This window comes from Vulpes vulpes, chromosome 5 (genome assembly GCF_048418805.1).
Source record: "Vulpes vulpes isolate BD-2025 chromosome 5, VulVul3, whole genome shotgun sequence".
Lineage (NCBI taxonomy): Eukaryota > Metazoa > Chordata > Mammalia > Carnivora > Canidae > Vulpes > Vulpes vulpes.
The window spans coordinates 114,315,141-114,337,135 of record NC_132784.1 but is presented as its reverse complement, the minus strand read 5'-3'; the positions used below and the strand labels follow the sequence as shown (position 1 = coordinate 114,337,135).

The 21,995-nt window shown below is 44.3% G+C and overlaps 2 protein-coding genes across 2 annotated transcripts; both read right to left on the bottom strand.

Moving 5' to 3' along the window:
• Nucleotides 1–7,260: 7,260 nt before the first annotated feature.
• Nucleotides 7,261–8,214, bottom strand: LOC112910057 (olfactory receptor 6N2). The gene has a single exon (XM_025986299.1). The coding sequence runs from the start codon at nucleotides 8,212–8,214 to the stop codon at nucleotides 7,261–7,263; it is 954 nt and encodes a 317-aa protein (XP_025842084.1).
• A 12,202-nt stretch (nucleotides 8,215–20,416) lies between these two features.
• On the bottom strand, nucleotides 20,417–21,361 carry LOC112910108 (olfactory receptor 6N2-like). The gene has a single exon (XM_025986364.2). The coding sequence runs from the start codon at nucleotides 21,359–21,361 to the stop codon at nucleotides 20,417–20,419; it is 945 nt and encodes a 314-aa protein (XP_025842149.2).
• Nucleotides 21,362–21,995: the final 634 nt, after the last annotated feature.

Genomic DNA, 21,995 nt, shown 5'->3' with positions numbered 1-21,995 from the left:
CTGAAGATAGGATGTTTCTCTCCTAAGATGCCAGGTGGCCACTTCTGGGCAGGATCCACGAGTGCTCTTGCTTCAGCAAGACCTTAATAACCATCTTAATATTAGCTACTTCCCGCTTGCCTTACTCTCTTCACTTCAAATCCGTGTCTATCAATTGTCCACCTCTGCCTTCTACCTCCTTCGAATCGTAGGTGCAGACATGCCTCCTGTAAAAGATTATCTCAACATTTCTATCCAACTCATATCCTGTTTATTCTAAGATGCTTTACATCCCTTCCCCTCTGGGTATGAATATAAAGCTGAATTCCCGGGGCTGCCGCTCCATCTGCAATCACAGATGCGTGGTCCGGGGACCTTGACTAAACTTCCAGATGTACGGGGGCCTGGCCTCAAGGTTTAACATTGGACGGCAATGTCTTACCCTTTCCTTCCCCAGAGGGTAGGGCTCCCACAGGACTCCAAAGACCTCGTCTCAAGCTATAGAGTAGCCCCTCTTATCCACCTGCAGTCAACTGGAGTCTGGAAGCAGACGACCCTCCTTGTGACATATCATCTGAAGGTCAGGAGTAGCCTCAGGCTGTGTCACAGTGCCTGCACCATCCGCCTCCTTCGTCTCATCCTGGAGGCATTTTATCATCTCACATCATTAAAGGAAGGGTTTGAGTGCAATACAGTGAGATATTTTGAGAGAGAGAAAAACTACATTCACATAACTTTTATTACAGCATATTGTTATAATTATTTTGTTATTATTAGTTATTTTTGGTAATTTTCACTAGTTTATAATTAAGAATTTAACTCTAATTTACAAAGTAAACTTTATCATCAGTATGTATGTATAGGACAAAACATAGTATATGTAGGGTTTGGTATTATCCATGGTTTCAGGAATGACTGGGCATCATGGAGCGCATTCCCTACAGACAAGGGGGCTACCGTACATTGCTTCTCTGCTCACTGATGTCCTGCTGGCCCTTGTTCCCTGGATTCTCTACCTGGCACATCAAAAGCAGTGTGGCCAGGTCAAGCATTATTTCCCCCCTGAAACTAGTTCTCCACACCCTCTCTGTTCCCCAGGTCATAATTCTTAGAGATTCTGGCCACTACACTCCCCCCACTCAGGGTCAAAAGGAAATTACTGATGGTTTTCCCCTCACATTGTCCATTTTTTTACTTCATTTTCTTTTACTATTTCTAATTACTATTGTAATTCATTTTTCAACACTGACAGACATTGAATCAGTGTTGGAAGAAACTTTAGGAAATATCAATTCTCTTTGTACTCCCATAATCTTGGGTTTCATTGGATCATTAACAATATTGTAAAAATAATAGATATCCCCATCAATTCATAAAAATAAAAGATCTTTTAAAGCCACCACCAAAATAGAAAAGAAAAGAAAAGAAAAGGAAAGGAAAGAAAAGAAAAAGAAAGAAAGAAGAAAGAAAGAAAGAAGAAAGAAAGAAAGAAAGAAAGAAAGAAAGAAAGAAAGAAAGAAGAAAGAAAGAAAGAAAGAAAGAAAGAAAGAAAGAAAGAAAGAAAGAAAGAAAAGAAAGGAAGAAAGAAAGAAAGAAAGAAAGAAAGAAAGAAAGAAAGAAAGAAAGAAAAGAAAGGAAGAAAGAAAAGGAAAGGAAAGGAAAGGAAAGGAAAGGAAAGGAAAGGAAAGGAAAGGAAAGGAAAGGAAAGGAAAGGAATTTCCTGAGTTTTACCTACTATCCCTGGTTCTTCTTTGTGGAAAATCCCTGTGGTTCTGGTCCAGATTCATGCTTTAAACACTGTTTTCATCATCATAGAAATGTCACTGCTTGCCAGTCTCTGTGTTTAGTCCTGACCCTTCTGTTTGAAATGTACCCTCCTGAGAACACACTTCCTCCTAAGTCTGTCTATAGACATCCAACAATTTGGGGACTCAAGTCCCTACTTTCTTTCCTTGACCACCCATGGTGAACACCAATCTTTCCCATGTCTGAATTCCCAATAGTCCTTCTCCACGTTGCTTCCAACTCTACCCTGTCATGGTGCTACAATATTTTCCTTTCATATGTCTTATCATTCCAAAGCAACTTTCTGTGAGGTTTTTGAAATTAAAGAAATCTCACTTTATGCCCCACCTCCCATAGTACTTGGTCCAGTGTTGGATGCCTCACAGTTGTGAATAGAAAATGAAAAAAAAAATGATGATAATCAGGATGACTAGTCCAGATCCTTAGCTCACCAACTACTCATCTCCTCCCATTGATCTCCTGATATTGGAATCAGGGCTCTTCTAAAAAATAATGCATGTATAAATTAACATTTATCTCACTTGAGTCCTTTACAACCATATTGCATTCCCTTTACTCAAGAACACTTTCAAAATAATTTTTTAAATGTATTTTCTAGTTCCCACAATTGCATTATCCATATTGCCTAATTATTTAGGAATAGAACTGAAGAGCTGGGTTAGGAGGGGATGCAATTTTAGATCATTTCGTTCTGTATCTTTCTTGTGCAAAAGAAGAAAACTAGGACCCAGACGGGATATCACACTAGTGATCTTGCTCAGGATCACACTAATTAAAACATAGCCTGTTTATTCGTCCTGAACCCAGACTCTATGATAGCATTAGAACAACAGAATATTTTTGTGTTTTATTTTAAATATTTTTTGTGTTCTGAATGATATGCCTGTGGGACCTAATTATTCTATACTCTCCCTATTTCTGAATGCTCAGTTTCTTCCCAATACTCCAACCAGAAAGAAATAAGAAGGTAAAAGGACCTGAGTGACAATGTCCTTACCTAGTGCTCAATGGTGGGGAAGGCTCTGCGGAGCTTATGGTGAGGAATCCAAGCACCGATCAGAGTCTGGAGCTGGAAGCAACTCTCTGATCACTTCTCATTTACAGTCACATTGGGCACTTCTGGGGCTGGAAGGGAGTGCAGCACTTTGAAGGGCCTGTGGGAATTCATCGCACCATAGCAGACTCCTCTCCCGTGGCCTGTGGCCTTGATAGGTCCTCATAGAGGCAGAAGCCCCTGGGCTTTGGAGCAGCCCTCCTGGGGTTGCCAAAGTGCTCTCTCAGGGAGGGAACCAAGACACAGGAAGTTCATCAACCAGTGGTCCTTCGTCACCTTGTCACCTGTGAGTTCACTTCAACAATAGTAACTATCTGCCCTGGTTGAGATAGAACATCTCTCAGGGCAATGATTTTTTTTTTTCCAACACAATACAATAATTGAGGTAGGAGCCTGAGTTTCAGATGGGTTCCTGTGTTGTGGGACCTGTGATAAAGCATATACCTTCCAATGATACTAGCGTTTTCTAAAACGTGACTGGCCTCTTGGACCCTGTCTGAGGACAGGGACAGACCAAGGACACAACACTGTCAATACGGACTCCTAATCCTACCTGTTGCTCCTACATACAGTGGCTTTATCTTCTCTTACACACAAGAGCCATCCCTTTACTCTTCTGTTATCTTGAAAAGATACCTGAAAAGAGCCCTGCCTCAGGATCTTGGACTTAAATCTCAGTTGTTCTTCCAACCATTTATGGGACATTGGCTACCCAACGGAGTGTTTGATTTCCTGGATTTCATATGGAGACGATACTACTTGCCTCATAAGACTCCTCACACCCACTGAGGTGACCTGATCAAAAGACGGACAATAACAAGTGGAGGGAAGGATACAGAAAATAGGACCTCAGTACTGCTGATGAGAATGTAAAATGGTGCAGTCACTTTGGAAAACAGTTTAACAGTTTCTCAAATTTTAAACATACCATCACCAAACAACCCAACGATTCTACTCCTAGGAATGTCTACCCAAGAGAATGGAAGTAGAACTCGTACATGGACTCACTGTTCATAGTAGTCAAAAAGTGGAAATGATCTAAATGTCCATCAATGGTTCCTGGATAAATAGAATATGGTATATCCCTCTATCCAATGGAATATTATTTAGCATTAAATGGAAACATTCAACATAAGTATCGATGTGGTTGGATTAAAATCTATGTTACAGTATGAATGAACTTTAAAAACATGCTAAGTGACAGAAATTAGTTGAAAAATAACTGCATATAGTATGATTCCATTTTTGTTCAATGGTCAGAATAGGCAAATATCTAGGGATAAGGGATTGGGGAAAGATACGGTGATGCAAATATTCTAAAAGTGGATTGTGGTGAGAGTTGCACAACTCTGTAAATATACTAAAAGTCATTGAGTTACACAGTTTAATAGGGAAGTGTATGGCATGCGAGTTATATCACAATAAAAAAAATAAACATTTTTAAAGAGGTGAAATAAAGACATTTTCAGAAAAAGAGAAATTATTGCCAGACATGCATTACAAGAAATGTTAAAGAAAATTCTTCAGGTAGAAGAAAAATAATACTATATAGAAATTTCAAACTACACAAAGAAATGAAGAATGTAAGAAATGGCATAAAGTATATAAATACCATGAAATTGTGGTATATCCTACAATAGCCATGAAAGGAAAAGAACTACGACAAAATAAGATAGTAGAGGTTAATTTCATAAACATAATGTTGAAGGAAGCAGAAACAACCAATCTATATAAAATACCAAAACACATAAAATCCACCTACAGTGTTATATGTCAGGTTGCTGGTCACATGTGGGGCAGGAGATGGGTTGTGTTGGATTTAAGGGATCATGGGGAAAATTTTGGAGATGTTTCTAACATCTTGTTCTGAATGCTCTTTACATAAAGGTTTAACCTGTGAAAGTTCACTGAGTTGCACATCACTGAGTTTTTGTATGGATATTTCAGTATCTTCTAAGATCGAGAGTTACCCTCTAGCTTACACATTTTCAATTCTTTGCTGAATTGTAGGTTCTGTGTAATAAAGGGTTGTGATTCCAAAAATAATAGCTGCACAAAGTGCATACATTAGAATGAAGTAGAATAAAACAAATCATATAGAGGGTGCAAATCATATAGAGGGTGCAAAACAAAAAGGGAAAAAAGGCAAAAGACAGGTAAATGCTCCCTTCTATAATTTCTGAATGCTTTGCTGTTTTCCATGGAAATTCCAGTTCTGCTACAATTAAAGAAAGTATGGAGGAGAGGGATGAGAGAGGAGGAATATGTTGCCTTTCTCAGAAGTAGAGAGTAGGAAGACATAGTGTGAAAGCTTTCTTCTCTCTGTATATGTCTAAGGACCCTATGGATAAATAATAGTTGTAATATTCAGTCATATAGAGATAAAAATGGATGCAGAAATAGAAAAGAAGAGAAATTAAAATATAGGTAAAGAAATAGTGATGCAGTCTCATCCATAAAGGAGAGTCATGATTTTTCCTCCCTCTTTGTTCCGTGGAAGTTGTGAAAGTTATATATATATAATATATATAATATATATATTAATTATATATAAATATATATAAATTATATTAAAAATGTACATACATATATATGGAACTTTTATGACTTCATATTCATATGCTGTACACAAGTAAGATAATTTTTAATGTTCAATTGATCTGCATTGCTAAGAAAAGTCTTATGTTTGAAATAATTGCTTGAATACCTAGAAAATTTAAGAAATGAATGAGGAATCTTGAAAGACTGGGAAATTTGTGACTCAGAAAAAACTCTTATTTTTGTGACAAAAGGCCAGCCTTGGAATTCAGGACCCCAAAAAGACATCTAAGAAAGTAGAGTTAAATGGGGTCCTAGAACCATACAATGCTAGCAATAAACATCTCCTAAAGATTGCTTACCTGCCCACCACAGTCTGCGAATAAAGCAATATAGATCAAGAAAAGATAACTGAGAGTCGCACACAGTTGGTGATTAATAAGGGCTTGTTGTCAGTATTATCCAGAGAGATTTAAATGGCAGAGGTAGGACAAGTTGAGGCTGGCTGTATCGGAGACAGGAGTGAGTTCAAAGCACTTTAAAAAGAGTGGACTACAGTAGTCATTAGAGTAGGGATCAATGTGTTAGTGAAAGGAGTGGTTCAGATTCATCCTATTTTACATTCTTGACATTTTTATTGATACTCAGCAAGTTTAGACACTTTTGAGATTCTGGACATATAACAAGTAACAAAACTGACGTGATTTCAGACGAAATGTAGTTTATAGACTTGTAGGAAACAACAACAAATGATATCTATACTGATGCCAGTTACCTATCTATATATTTGCAAATTAGTTGCCATACATATTTAGAAGGAAACAGACATAATTTAAAAGGGGAAAAATGAGTAAAATATGTTAGGCAACATACATTAGGTGATAACATACATCATCCTCTTGAAGATAATGTCACTTGAATGTGGCATTTGAACAAATACTCACACAATGAGGAGTGAACCAAACGAAGTGTTGTGGCGGGAGGAACGGCGCAAAGTTCTTGGAGCCACACAAATCTTCATGTATTTGAATAACTCAAAGAGTTCTGGTGTAGGTAGGAAATTTAAAGCCATAAGAATAACTCAAGGAGGGGATCCCTGGGTGGCTCAGCAGTTTGGTGCCTGCCTTTGGCTCAGGGTGTGATCCTGGAGACCCAGGATCAAGTCCCACATCGGGCTCCCTGCATGGAGCCTGCTTCTCCCTCTGCCTGTGTCTCTGCCTCTCTCTCTCTCTCTCTCTCATGAATAAATAAAATCTTTTTAAAAAAAAGAATAACTCAAGGATCTAGTAAGGTAGGATAAAAAAAAGATAGAAAGGTGGATTTGAAGAATAAGAAGAAAATGAAGAGCTAATGATGCAATCAGAGCTAAGAGACAAACTTTTTTAGGGAGTAAGAAGTGGTCACATGTATCAAGAGTTTAAGAAAAAGGAAAGACAAGAGCCTAATGGATTCAACATGGAGATCATTAATGATCTTGGCAAAATATTGTTTGGAGGGTCTGAGCCAAAGCCAGTTTCAATGGGTTGTAAAGAAGAGAAGAGAGATTGTGTCATTAATCATTTTGAGAACTTTGACTGGAAATGAGAGCAGAGAGAAATAGACTTCTAGCTAGCTGAGGATGCATGCCAAGTAAATATGCGTGTTTGTTAAGAAGGGAGATTCTAAAGCATTCTTAAATGCTGAATGCACGGATCAAGTAAAAAATGGAAAACCATAAAGATACAGGAAATAAAAGAAAAACATAAATTATGTCTTTGGGAAGGCAAGGGGAGATGAGATCCATAGCATGTGTAATAATGGGAAGATTACTCAAGGTCAGGACGAAGGTACAGAGAACTTTCATGAGGCCAGCATTGAAGCGGAGAAAGGACCTTGGTGGAGAGTCAGTGGTGAGTAGGACTAGCTCTCCCCCCTTTCCGGAAGACGGTCCTCTTGATGGCCTTAATGAGTTCCTTGTTACGAAGGCTGTAGATAATTGGGTTGACCAGTGGCGTCAGTACAGAGTAGACTACAGCAAGTGTTCGGTCAAGGGTCAGGGAATAGCTCTTCTTTAGGCGCACATACATGAAGATGATGCTCCCAAAGAAGATGAGAACCACAGTGAGATGCGAGGCACATGTAGAGAAGGCCTTCCTTCTCCCTGCTGCTGTTTTTATCTTCAGTACAGCACCAATGATTCTTCCATAAGAAACCATAATAAAGAGAAAGGTGATTAGGATGATGAAGGCATTGATGGCAAAGTCCACAAGGACATTAGTGGATGTGTCCTTGCAGGCCAGGCTCAGCAGAGGCGGAAAGTCACAGAAGATGTGTTGAATTTCATTGTAGCCACAGAAGGGGAGCCGGGAGACCAGGATGACTTCGGAAATGGGACACAGGAAGCCACAAGTCCAACAGCCAGCAGCCATCTTGCTACAGAGGGTTGGGGTCATAATTGCAGGGTAGTGGAGGGGCCGGCAGATGGCCAGATACCGGTCATAGGCCATGGCTGTAAGAAGGTAGCATTCAGAGGCCCCTAGGGAGTGGAAGAAGTAGGTCTGAAGGAGGCATCCTGCAAAAGAAATGGTCTTCTTCTCACTGAGAAGATTGGCCAGCATCTTGGGGATGGTGGTGGCTGTGTACCACAGCTCCAAGAAGGAGAGTACACTGACAAAGTGGTACATGGGTGTGTGCAGGGCTGCATCCAGTCGTATGACTAAGAAGATGAGCATGTTGCCGCAGATAGTGAACAGGTATGCCAACAGCAGCAGGACAAAAAGCCAGCCTCTGACGTGTCCCACTTTGGGGAAACCAAGGAGCACGAACTCGACCAGGCTCGAGCGGTTGTGCTGTTCCATGGGAGGCCGGGGTGGGAAGGGAGGGAGAGAAAACTGGGTGGAGGTGACTGCCAAACCCAACTCAACACTTCCTTTGTCTTGACGGTTTGTTTGACTGGAAGGCAGTATTTTATTATATGACTGCTGCCACGGGGAATACCGCTCTACGGGTAACAGCAGCTAATGCTCACCAAGCACTGAGCACTTTTGTGAGTGTTTTCTATTTTACGTAATTTTTACATGAGCAACAAGTGCCATCGCGATACCCATTTTACAGACAAGAAAGTTCAAGAATAGAGAGAATGGTGAGACTATGAGCTCTTCTGTTTATTACGGACACCATGTCACAGAAACAAGATTAGAATCCATGGCCTCCATGCTGTCTACACTATGGGCCCTTCCCCAAACATTCTAACCCTCTTCCCCCAGGATCTAGTGTTTTCCTTCAGTCAGATTCAAAAGGTGAGCTTCGTATATGAGATGAGTACAAGGGGGAAGTCTTACTGCTCTGTTCACAGGTACGAATACTTCTTGAAGACACCTGTGTTGGGCAAAAGGAGCAGACCTCCGGCAAGGTGCAGCCCCTCCACCCAGAAAGCTGACGGCCTCCCCGGGGAAGCAGCACACCAGCTCATCATCTTGGTCTTGCCCGAGAAGGGCCCAGCCCCACGGAGGGCTGAGGAAGACGCTTGTTTCTCAGACCAGGGTCACTTCTCAGGAGCTTCTCAGAGGAGGCTCCCGAACTGAATGTTCCAGTTCATTAGCTAAAAGAAGAAAATCAACATTTCAGACAAAATGCACGTGAGCAGGCACCCAGCAGGAAGCAGCCGGCCTTAGGGAAGTGCATGTTCCCCTCTGTGGTGACACCACTGGGAAGTTCGCCCAGCGACTTGGGACCTTACCACCTTGGGATGAATGTTCACTAGACAGACGGCATGGTCAGACGTAGTTTCTGGAACATCACTGATGGTTAATCATTCTAACCTCCAGCTCAGAGACAAAGGGGTCAGTTTGCCTTGTGGGTGCTGCTGGTGGGAAGATAACTGGGGTGGTTCACGACTCAGAAAGACCCCATCAAGGGGCAAGAAGCACACATCCTGCATGTTCAGGAAATTGACCATCGATAGACGTGGGGAACACATGGCTGGCTTGGTGGAATTTTGTGCCAAAGAAAGTGTTGCATGTTCTGATTGTTTTTGAGCACAGTGTGATGCAAATGCAAAAAGAGAGAGAAAGAGAGAGAGAGAGAGAGAGAGAGACCACCAACAGAAAATGTCACAAGCACTGTGACTACGAATACATAAAAATGGTAGCCGGTGACAGCCCCGCCGTATCCTGCGTACGTCACAGTGCGTCTGGAGAGGGCTTCCAAATTTTAGTTTCCAGACAATCTGCCCTTACTTATTTTGTGATCCTAATAGTTGGTATGGTGGCCTTCACATGCAACGTATTCAATGAAACCAATTTTTTAATCAAACTAATTAATTTGTTAACCCGCAGAGCCCCCCCCCCCCAACACCGTGTTCCCCTTGGCTCCTACCACCCACCCAACCCCAGCATCGCTCTCGAACCCATTTAACATATGCTGGGTTGATTCAAAGCCTAGTGCGTAAGGGGCTCTTTTCGAACCTCTTGCATCTACAGGGGCTGCGCCTTTAGCTCTCTAATGATAAAAGATAAATAACATTAAAATAGAAATCTCTGCCTCATTGCATTTCTGGCATCTGTGCCCCTCTTAGCCATTTGCTTGGCGCACACCCCTCTCTCTTTTCCCCTCTTCTGGCAACTGCTTCTCATCCTTCAAAATCAGGTCAAATGTCAGCTCTTCTGGAAGCCTTTCCTGACTCCCTTGGAAAAAGTTCCTGATTCCTTCTACCAGGGTTTCAGAGCCCAGTTAGCAAACTGCATTTCCTTTGAAACCAGTCTGTCTCCCTCAGAAACCGGCAAGATCGTTGGGTATAAATGCAGCATTTTGGTAACGGAGGTACGTCCCCGCCATTGCCCAGGACAGCAAGCACAGGCCTGTGAGCTCAGCTAATGCTTTTTGGACGTGCTTGACATTTTTTGTAGCCTGAATTTAAGTTGTATTTTTTAGTTTCACCTGAACACACCCTTCTGGTGGTGACCTTGGCATCTCGAGCTCAGTGTCCCTAAAGGAACTCAGCCGGGCAAATTTCGTCTTGTGTCCCTTCCCCCCTGATCCTGTTAAAGAACCCATTGCTCTTACCCACCCAGAGAAATTCAGCTCAACTAATATTTTTGATCATCCTTGGTGTGGAGCAATTGTAACTGATGATCTTTTACCTTTCTACCAGTTAACTTTTCTGAAGCCAACTGTCAAGGCAAACGTGGAATGATTCCAGAAGCATCCGTCCTCTAGATCTAAAATTCTAACGTCAGCAAGTGTCTTTAACCCCCCAGTTAGGGAGCCTGCATACAGCCCTCTCTAGGTCAAGTCTTTTCAAATCCAGCTGCTCCCAGGACGATACACCTCATTAGATCTTTGTAGTCACCATTCCCATGTCATGAGTGACTTTCTCGGAAGACCCTGCTATCTGCCCTCATGCCAGCACAGAGCCAGCCTGTGGCAGCACCCAGGGCAGCTTCCTGTCTCTCAACATTTTCAAAGCAGGTGTAAGCACAATTAGTCACCCTCTGGGTTGTAGAGTGAATTTAAGTATCAAACGGGGAGGATGATGGGCAGGATGGCCTTCCCAGTCCCTTCCAATCTAGGATTGGATTGGGATTCGTCGTCTAGGATTCTCAAAACCAGACCCTCCAAGTCCTTATTTAAGTCATCTTTCCACTAAGCCAACTCTGCAATTTCAAAATATTAGCTCTTTTCAGATCTCTTGTTATCAGTCCCACCTTTCAGAGCCCCAACCTGCACGGCTGGCGTGGCCCTCGGATCACCTACCGGCAGCTGCATGTCGCCTGCATCTGCTTCCGTGTTGCTGGGCTCAGACATACATGGGAGACCAAGGCTGGATCTAGGAGCCTTTTCTCCTCTTCAGAGAGTCCTGTCCCCCTGGGGCAGGGTCCCCTGAGCCAATTCTGAGTGCTTCAGGCCACGAGGGGACGCAGACAAGAGAGACCACCAGCCCCAGGGGCAGGTGAGCATCAGGGCCAGCCTCCAGGGAGGCCTCCTGGATGGATGCCACGTCGCCCTCCACCACATGGGCTCTAAGCAGCTCTCCCAAATGCTCCCTGTCTCATGACCCCGTCCACATCCCCCCGTCTCCCCATCGCCACTGACTTCTTTTTTTTTTTCACTTAATATATCACTTTTATTAAAGACAAAGCTGATTTCTAGCATCTCAGAGTATTCTGGCATAGTCCATTTATTTATTTATTTATTTATTTATTTATTTATTTATTTAATCTTGTTATGGCTTTACATCTCTCATTTCTTTTTTCTTTTCTTTTTTAATAATAAATGTATTTTTTCTTAACACAGACTCTTGGACTCTGGCTCTGAAAACATGCCCCCCTCTTCCCACAACCACACACACCCTTGCATTTCCTATCTGGCCTCACAAGTCCTAAGGGACTTTGTATTTCCCCACATCTTTCCAACTAATTACTTCCCCTGATCATGTGCTGGATCCAGCCCTGCATGGCTTTTCCTTTAGGAAGCCTCTCTAACTCAAGCTACCCATTCTGGGGGCTGGGGGGTGGGGAAGTATGGGTCTTGGAGCTTCAGAAACCTTCATGTCAACCTCAGCTCTGATAAAATACCGGTTTACTGAACCTCTGCTAGGTCACATGTACCTGTCCAAGTGCAATGCGTGCACCAATAGGATCCTCACAGTTGCTCCGTGAGGGTGACACAGTTGTTATTCCCATTTCACATTTGGGGAAACCAAGGCACAGAGAGTTTAATGATGTGGCCCAGGTCACACAACTGGCAATGTCCCTGCTCAGACTCCTGAACTGTGCTCATCACTTCTAAGCTCAGAAATGTTGGTAGCAGTTGAAGGTACATCGCCAAGGTCTCAAGTGCAGCCTGTTTCAAGGCCTGTACTCCTGAGCCCAGCTCATTGCCAGGCACCCTTTGGCAATCACGTGTGTCTTTGAGTCTAAGTCGTCCCTGGATAAACATGTGTGGTGAGGGTTAAGTGAGATGAACACAGAAGGTGACCGCATTCGTTCTCAAATGTGTCTATATACCTTCCTGCTTCCTGTAGTAGATTTAAACTCCTCAAAATAACTCTGTAACCACATCCAAGTTACTAATCTTACAGTCTTAGTTTCTTCATCCTTAGAGAGAGACTATTTAGGGCCTGGTAATGCCTTCCAGCTGAAGGATGGACCGCTGGCTGACCACAATGAGGGGGTCACACTCTCAACACAATGAGGGGGTCAACCCTCAACACAGGGTTCCAGTAAGGGGGTTTTAGAGCCGATTTTTAAAGGATTCATGGATTCCTGTTGGGTGGTCTGAGCAAGGGAGCACGGCTTGGTCTGAATTGGATTCTGCCAGTTACTTCCTGGAGAGATCTCTATAATTGGGCATCTTAATGAGTCCCACCCTGCAGGTAGGTGAAAGCTGTGATTGATAAAGGAGCATCGGTCACTCATATTTGCCAGGAGACTGAGGTTCTTCTTTTATGTTTTGTACAGTGATCTCGTTTTTGTACATGCTTACACATGATTATTAAGTGACCTTTTCCCTTTTTTTCTAATGTTATCTGATCCCAGAGGGACCTAGTCTGATGTTGGCATCCTGGTGACAACACCATACCTGGCTTTGAATGTCTTTCTCTTTCTCAGGCAAAATACATAAAAGATGGAATATAAAATCTAGTTCATACACAGTGATCCATACACTTTTTCTTCCCCCTTCCCTGTTATTATAGTATTTTCCTTTCTAGTGTTTCCTACATTAATTTATAATTTCCCCATTGAGGAGTTGACTGTATTACACAATAAAAGGACCTATCTGTATCGTTAAAATTTTAGTTTCCTTGAGTGAAACCCAAGTCCGTGTCACTCCCACGCATTGGTCATGAAGCAACCTTCTGGGCTCCATGTGACTCTAGTTTCATAAATACTGGAACACAGCTTTCATGTCCTGCCTCGATTACCTTTCCTTCCAGCCTAAGACCTGCCAACTGAGCTATGGGGATGTTGAAGTCTCTCAACGTACCACTTGATCTTTCTCAGATTGGCTTGGGCTTGTTGCTGTCCTTCTTACTGAAAATAGTAACAAAACTACCAGGATTTAATATAAAAATAGGAATCAGTGACATCCCCTAAGTGTTTGAATCACACTCCACTCTGCTTAGCGTACTCCACAACAAAATCCTGTCGTTGTGCCCATCTGTCTGGGCTCCCCTCCACCAAGATAGGGCCTCCTAATTCCTTGGTCTTCACCTTAACCTCTCTTCTTCGAAGACGTCCTACCTGCACACATTCCATAAGCACCCCACCTTCCAACCTTTATTCTGCTCACCACAGCCTGGCGATTTTTTTCCTAGCAATCATTTATATGCTTATTTCTCTCTTTTTACCAGTAAAGGATGAAGTCAGTGAAGACAAAGACCAAGTTTGCTTAACACCATCGTGCAGTGCTTGGCATTTTTCTTTTTGTGTAAAGTAGATATTCAGTAACAATTTGTTTTGTGAATTAAGAAAAGGCCTTCCCTAGGCAAGGGATACAAAAGCAAAACTGAACTATTGGGATTTAATCAAGATAAAAATCTTCTGCACAGCAAGAGAATCGGTCAATAAAACTGCAAGACAGCCTACAGAATGGGAGAAGATATTTGCAAATGACCTATCAGATCAAGGGCTAGCATCCAAGATCTATGAAGAACTTATTAAACTCAACAGCAGAGAAACGAACAATCCAGTCATGAAATGGGCAAAAGACATGAACAGAAATCTCACAGAGGAAGACATAGACATGGCCAACAAGCACATGAGAAAGTGCTCTGCATCACTGGCCATCAGGGAAATACAGATCAAAACCACAATGAGATACCACCTCACACCAGTGAGAATGGGGAAAATTAACAAGGCAGGAAACAACACATGTTGGAGAGGATGTGGAGAAAGGGGAACCCTCTTACACTGTTGGTGGGAATGTGAACTGGTGCAGCCACTCTGGAAAACTGTGTGGAGGTTCCTCAAAGAGTTAAAAATAGATCTGCCCTTGGACCCAGCAATTGCACTGCTGGGGATTTACCCCAAAGATACAGATGCAGTGAAACGCTGGGACACCTGCACCCCGATGTTTCTAGCAGCAATGTCCACAATAGCCAAACTGTGGAAGGAGACTCGGTGTCCATCGGCAGATGAAAAGATAAAGAAGATGTGGTCTATGTACACAATGGAATATTCCTCAGCCATTAGAAATGACAAATACCCACCATTTGCTTCGATGTGGATGGAACTGGAGGGTATGATGCTGAGTGAAATAAGTCAATCAGAGAAGGACAAACATCTTATGGTCTCATTCATTTGGGGAATATAAAAAATAGTGAAAGGGAATAAAGGGGAAAGGAGAGAAAATGAGTGGGAGATATCAGAGAGGGATACAGAACATGGGAGACTCCTAACTCTGGGAAATGAACAAGGGGTAGTGGAAAGGGAGGTGAGCAGGGGGTTAGGGTGACTGGGTGATGGGCACTGAGGGGGGCACTTGACGGGATGAGCACTGGGTGTTATGCTATATGTTGGCAAATTGAACTCCAATAAAAAAAAAGATTCAGGGGATCCCTGGGAGGCGCAGTAGTTTGGCGCTTGCCTTTGGCCCAGGGCGCGATCCTGGAGACCCGGGATCGAATCCCACATCAGGCTCTCGCTGCATGGAGCCTGTTTCTCCCTCTGCCTGCGTCTCTGCCTCTCTCTCTGTCTGTGACTATCATAAAAAAAAAAAAAAAGATTCATACAAAAAAAAAAAAGGGATTTTTAAAGACAAAGGGGATGTGCGTGTGTTATTGACAAAGAATTCTGATCGGTGTTGGCAGCAGGAAGCTAGCCTTGGCTGAACACCTTGGTGGTGAGAGCTCTCACCCAGTAAAGCCTGTTCCTCAGGCTGCAGAGGTCCCTGCGGAGTCCTTGACACACTCGAGGTTTGACCCAGCTCAGAGTCCACGGTCCTCCCGGGAAGGGCGCGCGTGAGGCTCACTTGTCCAATGGCCTCCCTGCTCAACCCTAAACCCCTGACCTAGGTGAGCCCGTGTCATGTCACTTGTCACTTGTCACACCTTACAGAGCTCATATCCACCCTTCCCCTGCCACTTAGAGCTGGTGTGCCCTTTGCGTGAGCTGCTGGTGGCAGAGATGACACCTACAGCCCTGGGGAGGCGGGTGGTCACAGTGGGAATGTCGGATAAGCCCCCTTTGGAAGAGGAAACATGAAAATTTCAGAATAGCCAGCCCGCCAGGAAGGAAATAAGCTATAACTAAGAGGAAACTCTAAAGCCATCACTTGGAACTCAAAGTTTGCTCAGAAACTTTTCTATAAGTCTCTTGATTATTATCAATAAGAGAAGCATAAAAATATAATTATAGAAGCCCCTGGAAGCTAGACCGTCGTGCCCAGGAATCCCTTCGAAGCGAGCTTCTTAGACAAGACCCACGCTAATGCTGCCTGGTGTCTACCACAGGCACGGCCACAGCTGTTTTGTTTCTATGTTAATACTGATTATGTGGATTATTTACTAGATCCAAGGAGGTCATAAAACACATCCACTAGGAGAGACCAGGAATAGGTCGTGACTTGCACGTGCGGTGAATCATTTCAGCTGTATCTGAAAGTGGCCTTGCTTTTTCCAAGAGAGAAAATTATGGAAGTTCAGAACAGCTCTTTAATTTCTTTTCTTTTCTTTTCTTTTTTTTTTCTTAGCTCTTTAATTTCTAAAGTGATCATCACATTCACTTTCTTCCTCCCTTCTGGTCCCATTCATAGGATTCTAAATAAACAAATAATAAATAAATAAATATCCTTCTGGCAATTTTTAAGCTGGAATTATGTGGAGCTTTTTATAAAGCACGGCAGGCACCCTACAATCTCCTGTTCAGGATTCCAAATGCTGAATATTGTTCAGCTTCTCATGTGGATTTAATACTTGCCCACATGGCCCGTTCTAGTTCTGTTTCTAAAAAGCCATCAGAGCAAAGGTTTGCATTCGAAATAGTTCTTTACTGTATAAACCAAAGTTTAAGGTATCATTTCTTCTAATACCGTCACTTCCACAGGCCACTGAGTATAACTGAATTATTTTAATTAAATCTGACTCAGCTGATGTCTGGTGGAAGCCCTGTCACACCTATCCTCAACCCCGCCCCCCCCCCCCCCCCCCCCGCCACACACCACCTTTCTTCTGGACTCTCATTACTATTCTTGACCTTGGGGAATATGGTCCGATCCCGTGAACACCGCATTGGGAAACTGTATGAGATATTGTTCCATCAAAAGGCCAATTTGGGGTGAAGACGTGTTTTTCTAACATTGGTTTCCGTAACCACGAGTGTGTCCTATCTCACCATCAGTTATAAAAGTGTTAGATAATGACCTTGAATACCGATGTATAAGAATGTCTCTTATGAACATTCTTGAGTAAGGGGGCGGGGGGGACTGTTCACCGTGAGACGACTGCCACGATGATCAAGCTGATAAAACACCCATCACCTCACATACTTCACATACTTCATTTTCTTTCTTTCTTTTTCCTTTCTTAATTTCTTTTCCCTTTTGGAGAGAACTCTAGAGATCTAGATCCTTTTTTTTTCCCCCTTGGAGAGAGCTCTAGAGATCTGCCCTCTTAGCAAATTTCAGACACACGGTGCAGTACAGTTAACCACGGCCACCGTGCTACACATCAGGTCTTCGGGACAAAGGGCACTCCACTGTAGTGCACGTTATTTCACAGCCCAGCAGGAGTTTAATTCCGTGCATGCTTCCAATTGATCTGCACTTTATGTGCCTTCAGGGGGTGAGTCATGCTAACTATTATCTTTAAATGTTTTATATCCTTACGTAGAATTTATCTGCCCAGTGTATTATTTACGCTGGGAGGGCTTTCGGATATCCTACTTTGACAGTGGGTGCACTCGTGGTGTGGTTCCCCCACCTGGTGACCGTCCTCTCTCCTTGAGCACCATCCCCTTCCAGCCCGTGGCAGAGACCAGATCACGCCAAGGGGCAGCCAGCTCCCACTGGGAGCAGGGCAGTGGGCTGGGCCACACATGCCTGGGGCCTCCTCCAATTTCAGATCAGGTCAGTCAGGGGTTCTCAGCCTTGATCTTGCTCCAAATCATCTTGAGGCTTCGTGGAAACACAAATTGCCAGGTCCCACCCTCAAGCTTTGTCATTCAGGTCTTGGATGCACATTGTCACTCAAATAAAATTTGTTATTTATGGTTATGGTTTCCCTGAGAAGATTCCAGAAAACTGTTGAGCCTCATTTACCCCTCGGCTAATTAATGCCCCCATGTTTGGTAAAACTCAAAACCGCTGTCACTTGTTCACTACGGGAGGCAAAGAACTAGAGAAATTGCCTATAATTTCTTATTTTTATGAGAAATTACCTATTATTTCTTATTTTCTGTCTTTTTTTATGACTCTAAAGAACAAAATACCTTTCCAGTAATGACTCTGTAGGCTCACATAAATACTGTTTAAAAGAATTTTCTGCATCTGGGCTACCCTGAAGTGAAAAGTCAGGGCTGCAGACTCTCTGCATCAGGTCAACAACTCAGAGACCAGGGTTACAGACCCTCAGTGCTGACCCTCTCCCAGCCTACTTTCAAATTCCCATGTAATCTTGGTCTGGTTATTTCCCACCTACTGACTTTGGTTTTATCCTCTGTAAAGACAGAGGGGTTTTGATCAGATGGCTACTTGGGCCCCGCCTAACTCAGAAGTGCACCTCCCTGCGGACGGTGTCTGTTGGCTTAACCTGGACTCGCACCTCGTCCCCGTGTCTCACCCGGATAGGCCCCTCCACTCCCCACCCCCCTCCTGTAGGAAAGCAACAATTGCTTTGACCGGGGATGGGATAGGGTCATAGGTTTGATATCTGCTGTTGTTGTTCCTTCCTGTAAGATTAGCCTTCATGGTTTAATATTAAAACAGGTTTCTTCTTACTTAGAAACCTGCCCCCCCCAACCCCCACCAATGGTCAGAGCAGAGAATGGAGCCCAGGTCTGGATTTGATGGTCAGAAAACTTGACCTGAGGCCAAGGTTACATTGTCCTTAGAAAAACCTCAAGTTGGACAGTCCATCTTCATTTGATAAACAGAGATTCCCAAACATCCTATAGCTCTAGTAAGGATCACTGATTTGGGAGAGAGGTCAGAGCTACTGTATGTCATCCCACATATGTCACGAAGCCAGGATAGTCAGAGGCAATGATATGAAGGAAGACTCAGAGTCTCATGAATTTTAATCTGGGGGATAGGGGGACCAAGACTGGGACCTGGACTCAGACCCGAGGCTTTGTCTTCTCAAGATTTTTATTATGAGAGCTAGCAGTTTGGCCATAGGAATGATTAACTTTGGGAATCAGATAAAACATGTTCACTTTAAAGGGTAAAAGGATAGGCTACTGACTCCAGGAGGGGGGAGCAGAGGAGCTGTGTCTGGAGAACAAGGTGGTCAAGAGTCAGTGTGCAGACTCAGGGCCTCCCGTGTCCCCAGTGCACGGAGGACTACGAGATCCAGTTCTCAGATAGGCTCTGCACCTGCTTCCCCACACGCATACATTTTCCTTCCAGTTAAATAAGTTAAAAGTAACACCAAGTCATCCTTGCATTAGAAATAAAGTATCTCAACATCATTAGGAAAAAACAAGAAACCTGAAACTCATTCACTGTCATCTTTTTAAAATGCTGCCCAGTAGAATTATTTTTTAAATGTATTCTTTTAGTATTTCCAATAGAGCGGCTGAGACAATGTGTCTCCTATGAGGACCCAGACGGTTCAATGTCTGAAGGGAACTTGCAGAGAAATCCCAGCTAGGTTCCCAGGGAATTAGAACTCAAGGTCCAAGGCTTGGGGAAAATATCAGAATCAACATCTATGAAGCTCTTTTACTTTCCCTCAGTCTCTTTCTGCCAATCCAGGCACTGCTTCCCTCTACTTTCATGACCTCCCACCACCACAGAGGCAATAGAGCAAATGGGAAATTGTTTTTCTTGATATTAGTCAATATGTCACTGGTGGTAATGGTAGAAGTTAAGGTGGTGGTGGTGGTGGTGGTGATGGTGATGATGGTGGTGGTGGTGATGGTGGTGATTATGGTGGTGGTGATGGTGGTGGTGGTGATGGTGATGGTGGTGGTGATGGTGGTGGTGGTGATGGTGATGGTGGTAGTGATGGTGTGATGATGGTGGTGGTGATGGTGGTGGTGATGGTGGTGATGGTGATGGTGGTGATGGTGATATGGTGATGGTGGTGGTAGTGATGGTGGTGATGGTGATGGTGGTGATGGTGTGGCAGGAAGAGGGAGAGGGAAGGTGGGAGAGAGGGAGATGGATGGAAGACCAACTCTTCAAAACAAAACTGCAAACTCTCTAAAAACAGAAATTGTGCCTTCTTTTTCTTACCCCCTCTTGGTTCTCAGAGCTAGTTCCATACTCATGGGATTCCATCCATGATGTTGCCTGGATGACTAACTGACGATCTCAAACTCACAATGCGGGGTGTATTTCTAAGACTCACTTCTCACTATCAGCACCCCTAGCACCCTCCTCTCTAACCCCCAATCTCCCCCTGTAGACAATAAATTCCCAGCTCCAACTTCATACTTTCTTGAACTGCGGGTTTCTGGGAACATGGAGCCCTGTGCTTCTACAAGCCCTCTTCCCATGGATTCTTAATCCACATCACCTGAGAAATTCTTTCATTTTGCATTTGCTAACCTTGTTTTTCTCCATTCTCAGAGCTTCTCCAGGAATCCCATCCTGAACACGATCCCACAGTCAGCTTTTGTTATTCCAAATTCTTTCAAACGCAGTTCCATCTCTCTCTAAGTTCTAAGTTTACCTAAATATCTGCACCTACATTCTTATTTTTGTTTATTTTTTCTCAGATGTGTCCTTTCACCCATATCAGGTAGGTACATGTTCAGAGGCCATGTCTACGATGTTCTTGGTTTGCCTCAATCCAAGATTCAGCCCACTTGAATTGGAATATGGAGTATGTTTGAAAAAATTACTTTATTGATTGTTTGACTGATTAACCAACTAAATCCAACAGTCTATAGATCATCAGGGTCCTTTCAAAATGGCCCTAATCTTCCGGATGACCCTCCTGACAGCCACCTTCACCTCCTTGTTGCGAAGGGTATAGATGATGGGGTTGAGGAAGGGGGTGAGAAGGGTGTACACCAAGGCAATACACTTATCTGTGCCCTCAGCTTGACTCCCGGGCAGCCCCACGTATACAACAAAGGCAGAGCCAAAGAACAGGGCCACCACGGTCACGTGCGAGGTGCAGGTAGAGAAGGCCTTGGCCCGGCTGGCGGCCGAGGGCAGCTTCAGCACCGCCCTCAGGACACCCCCGTACAGTCCTAAAATCAGCACAAAGTTGCATGTGTTGATCATGCCAATCACCACCCTGTGCACTCGAGCATGCCAGCCCGTGTCCACACACGCCAACCTCATTAGGGGGGCCAGGTCACAAAAGTAGTGGGCCACCTGCTTCCGGCAGAAGGGCAGGGCAGCCATGAGGCCCGCTGGCACCAAGGCCGCTGAGAAGCCAGCCACCCAAGCGGCCCCCGCCAGCCCCAGCTGCACCTTCCTGCTCATGAGCGCGGGGTAGTGCAGCGGGCGGCAGATGGCCAGGTGGCGGTCCAGAGCCATGACGGCCAGCAGGGAGCACTCTGTCATGCCCAGGGAGTGCACGGCGTACAGCTGGAGGAAGCAGCCAGCCGCCGGGATGGGGGGGTGCCTGTGGAGCCAGGTGAGCAGCAGCGTGGGCACCGTGGCGCTGACGTACCAGACCTCCAGGAAGGAGAGCACGCCGAGGAAGAAGTACATGGGCGTGGACAGGCCCGCATCCGCCTGCACCAGCACAATGATGAACGAGTTCGAGGCCAGCGTGAGGACATACACGCCCAGGGTAGCCAGGAAGGCAAGTGGCCGCACGGGCCCCGGGGCCCCGAACCCCGTGAGAATGAAGCTCTGCGGCCACGTGTGGTTCAGCCGATCCATGAGCCCTCAGAGCAAGGGGCAAAGACAGGAGATTCACTACCTCTAGGAATCTTACTCCTAACAAATTCCCCAGGGCCAAGAGTATCAATGAATAAACCTGAAAATAATGTAAATGTTATCAAAACACTGTTCAATCCTCACTTTTCAAAAGAGGAACTGAAAGCCTGATGGCAGAAGGTCCCGCTGACAGTTGGGGTGGAGTCCGGGTTCCTGCTGCACAGCTGGTGCTTGGCCCAGTGGATAGAATGTGATCCCAGAGTCAGATCTGGGGTTTCCTCCCACATCTCCCACCGGGAAATGGGAGAGACCAGAAATCCTCACGCTCATCCCCTCACGATCCAAAGGAAACATCCGTCAATGCTCTAAAGCATCCACACCTGGGTGCCCTGTCGTCAAGAGTCAGTTGTGGTAACCTGTGGAAGAAGGGGACATAATTACTCAACTGTGCCTGCTGGGTCTCCTGGGGGAACCCGTCTGCGATTCAGGGATGTTCTCAGTCAACGCTGGAGGAGAAAACAGTGAGAGAAGAGAGAAATGTCCTCTGAGAAGAGCCCTTCAAAACTCAGAATGGCAAGGCCAGAAGTGGAATCAGGAGTAGACGTGGTGAATTCTGAGGAAGGATTCCCACAGAGAA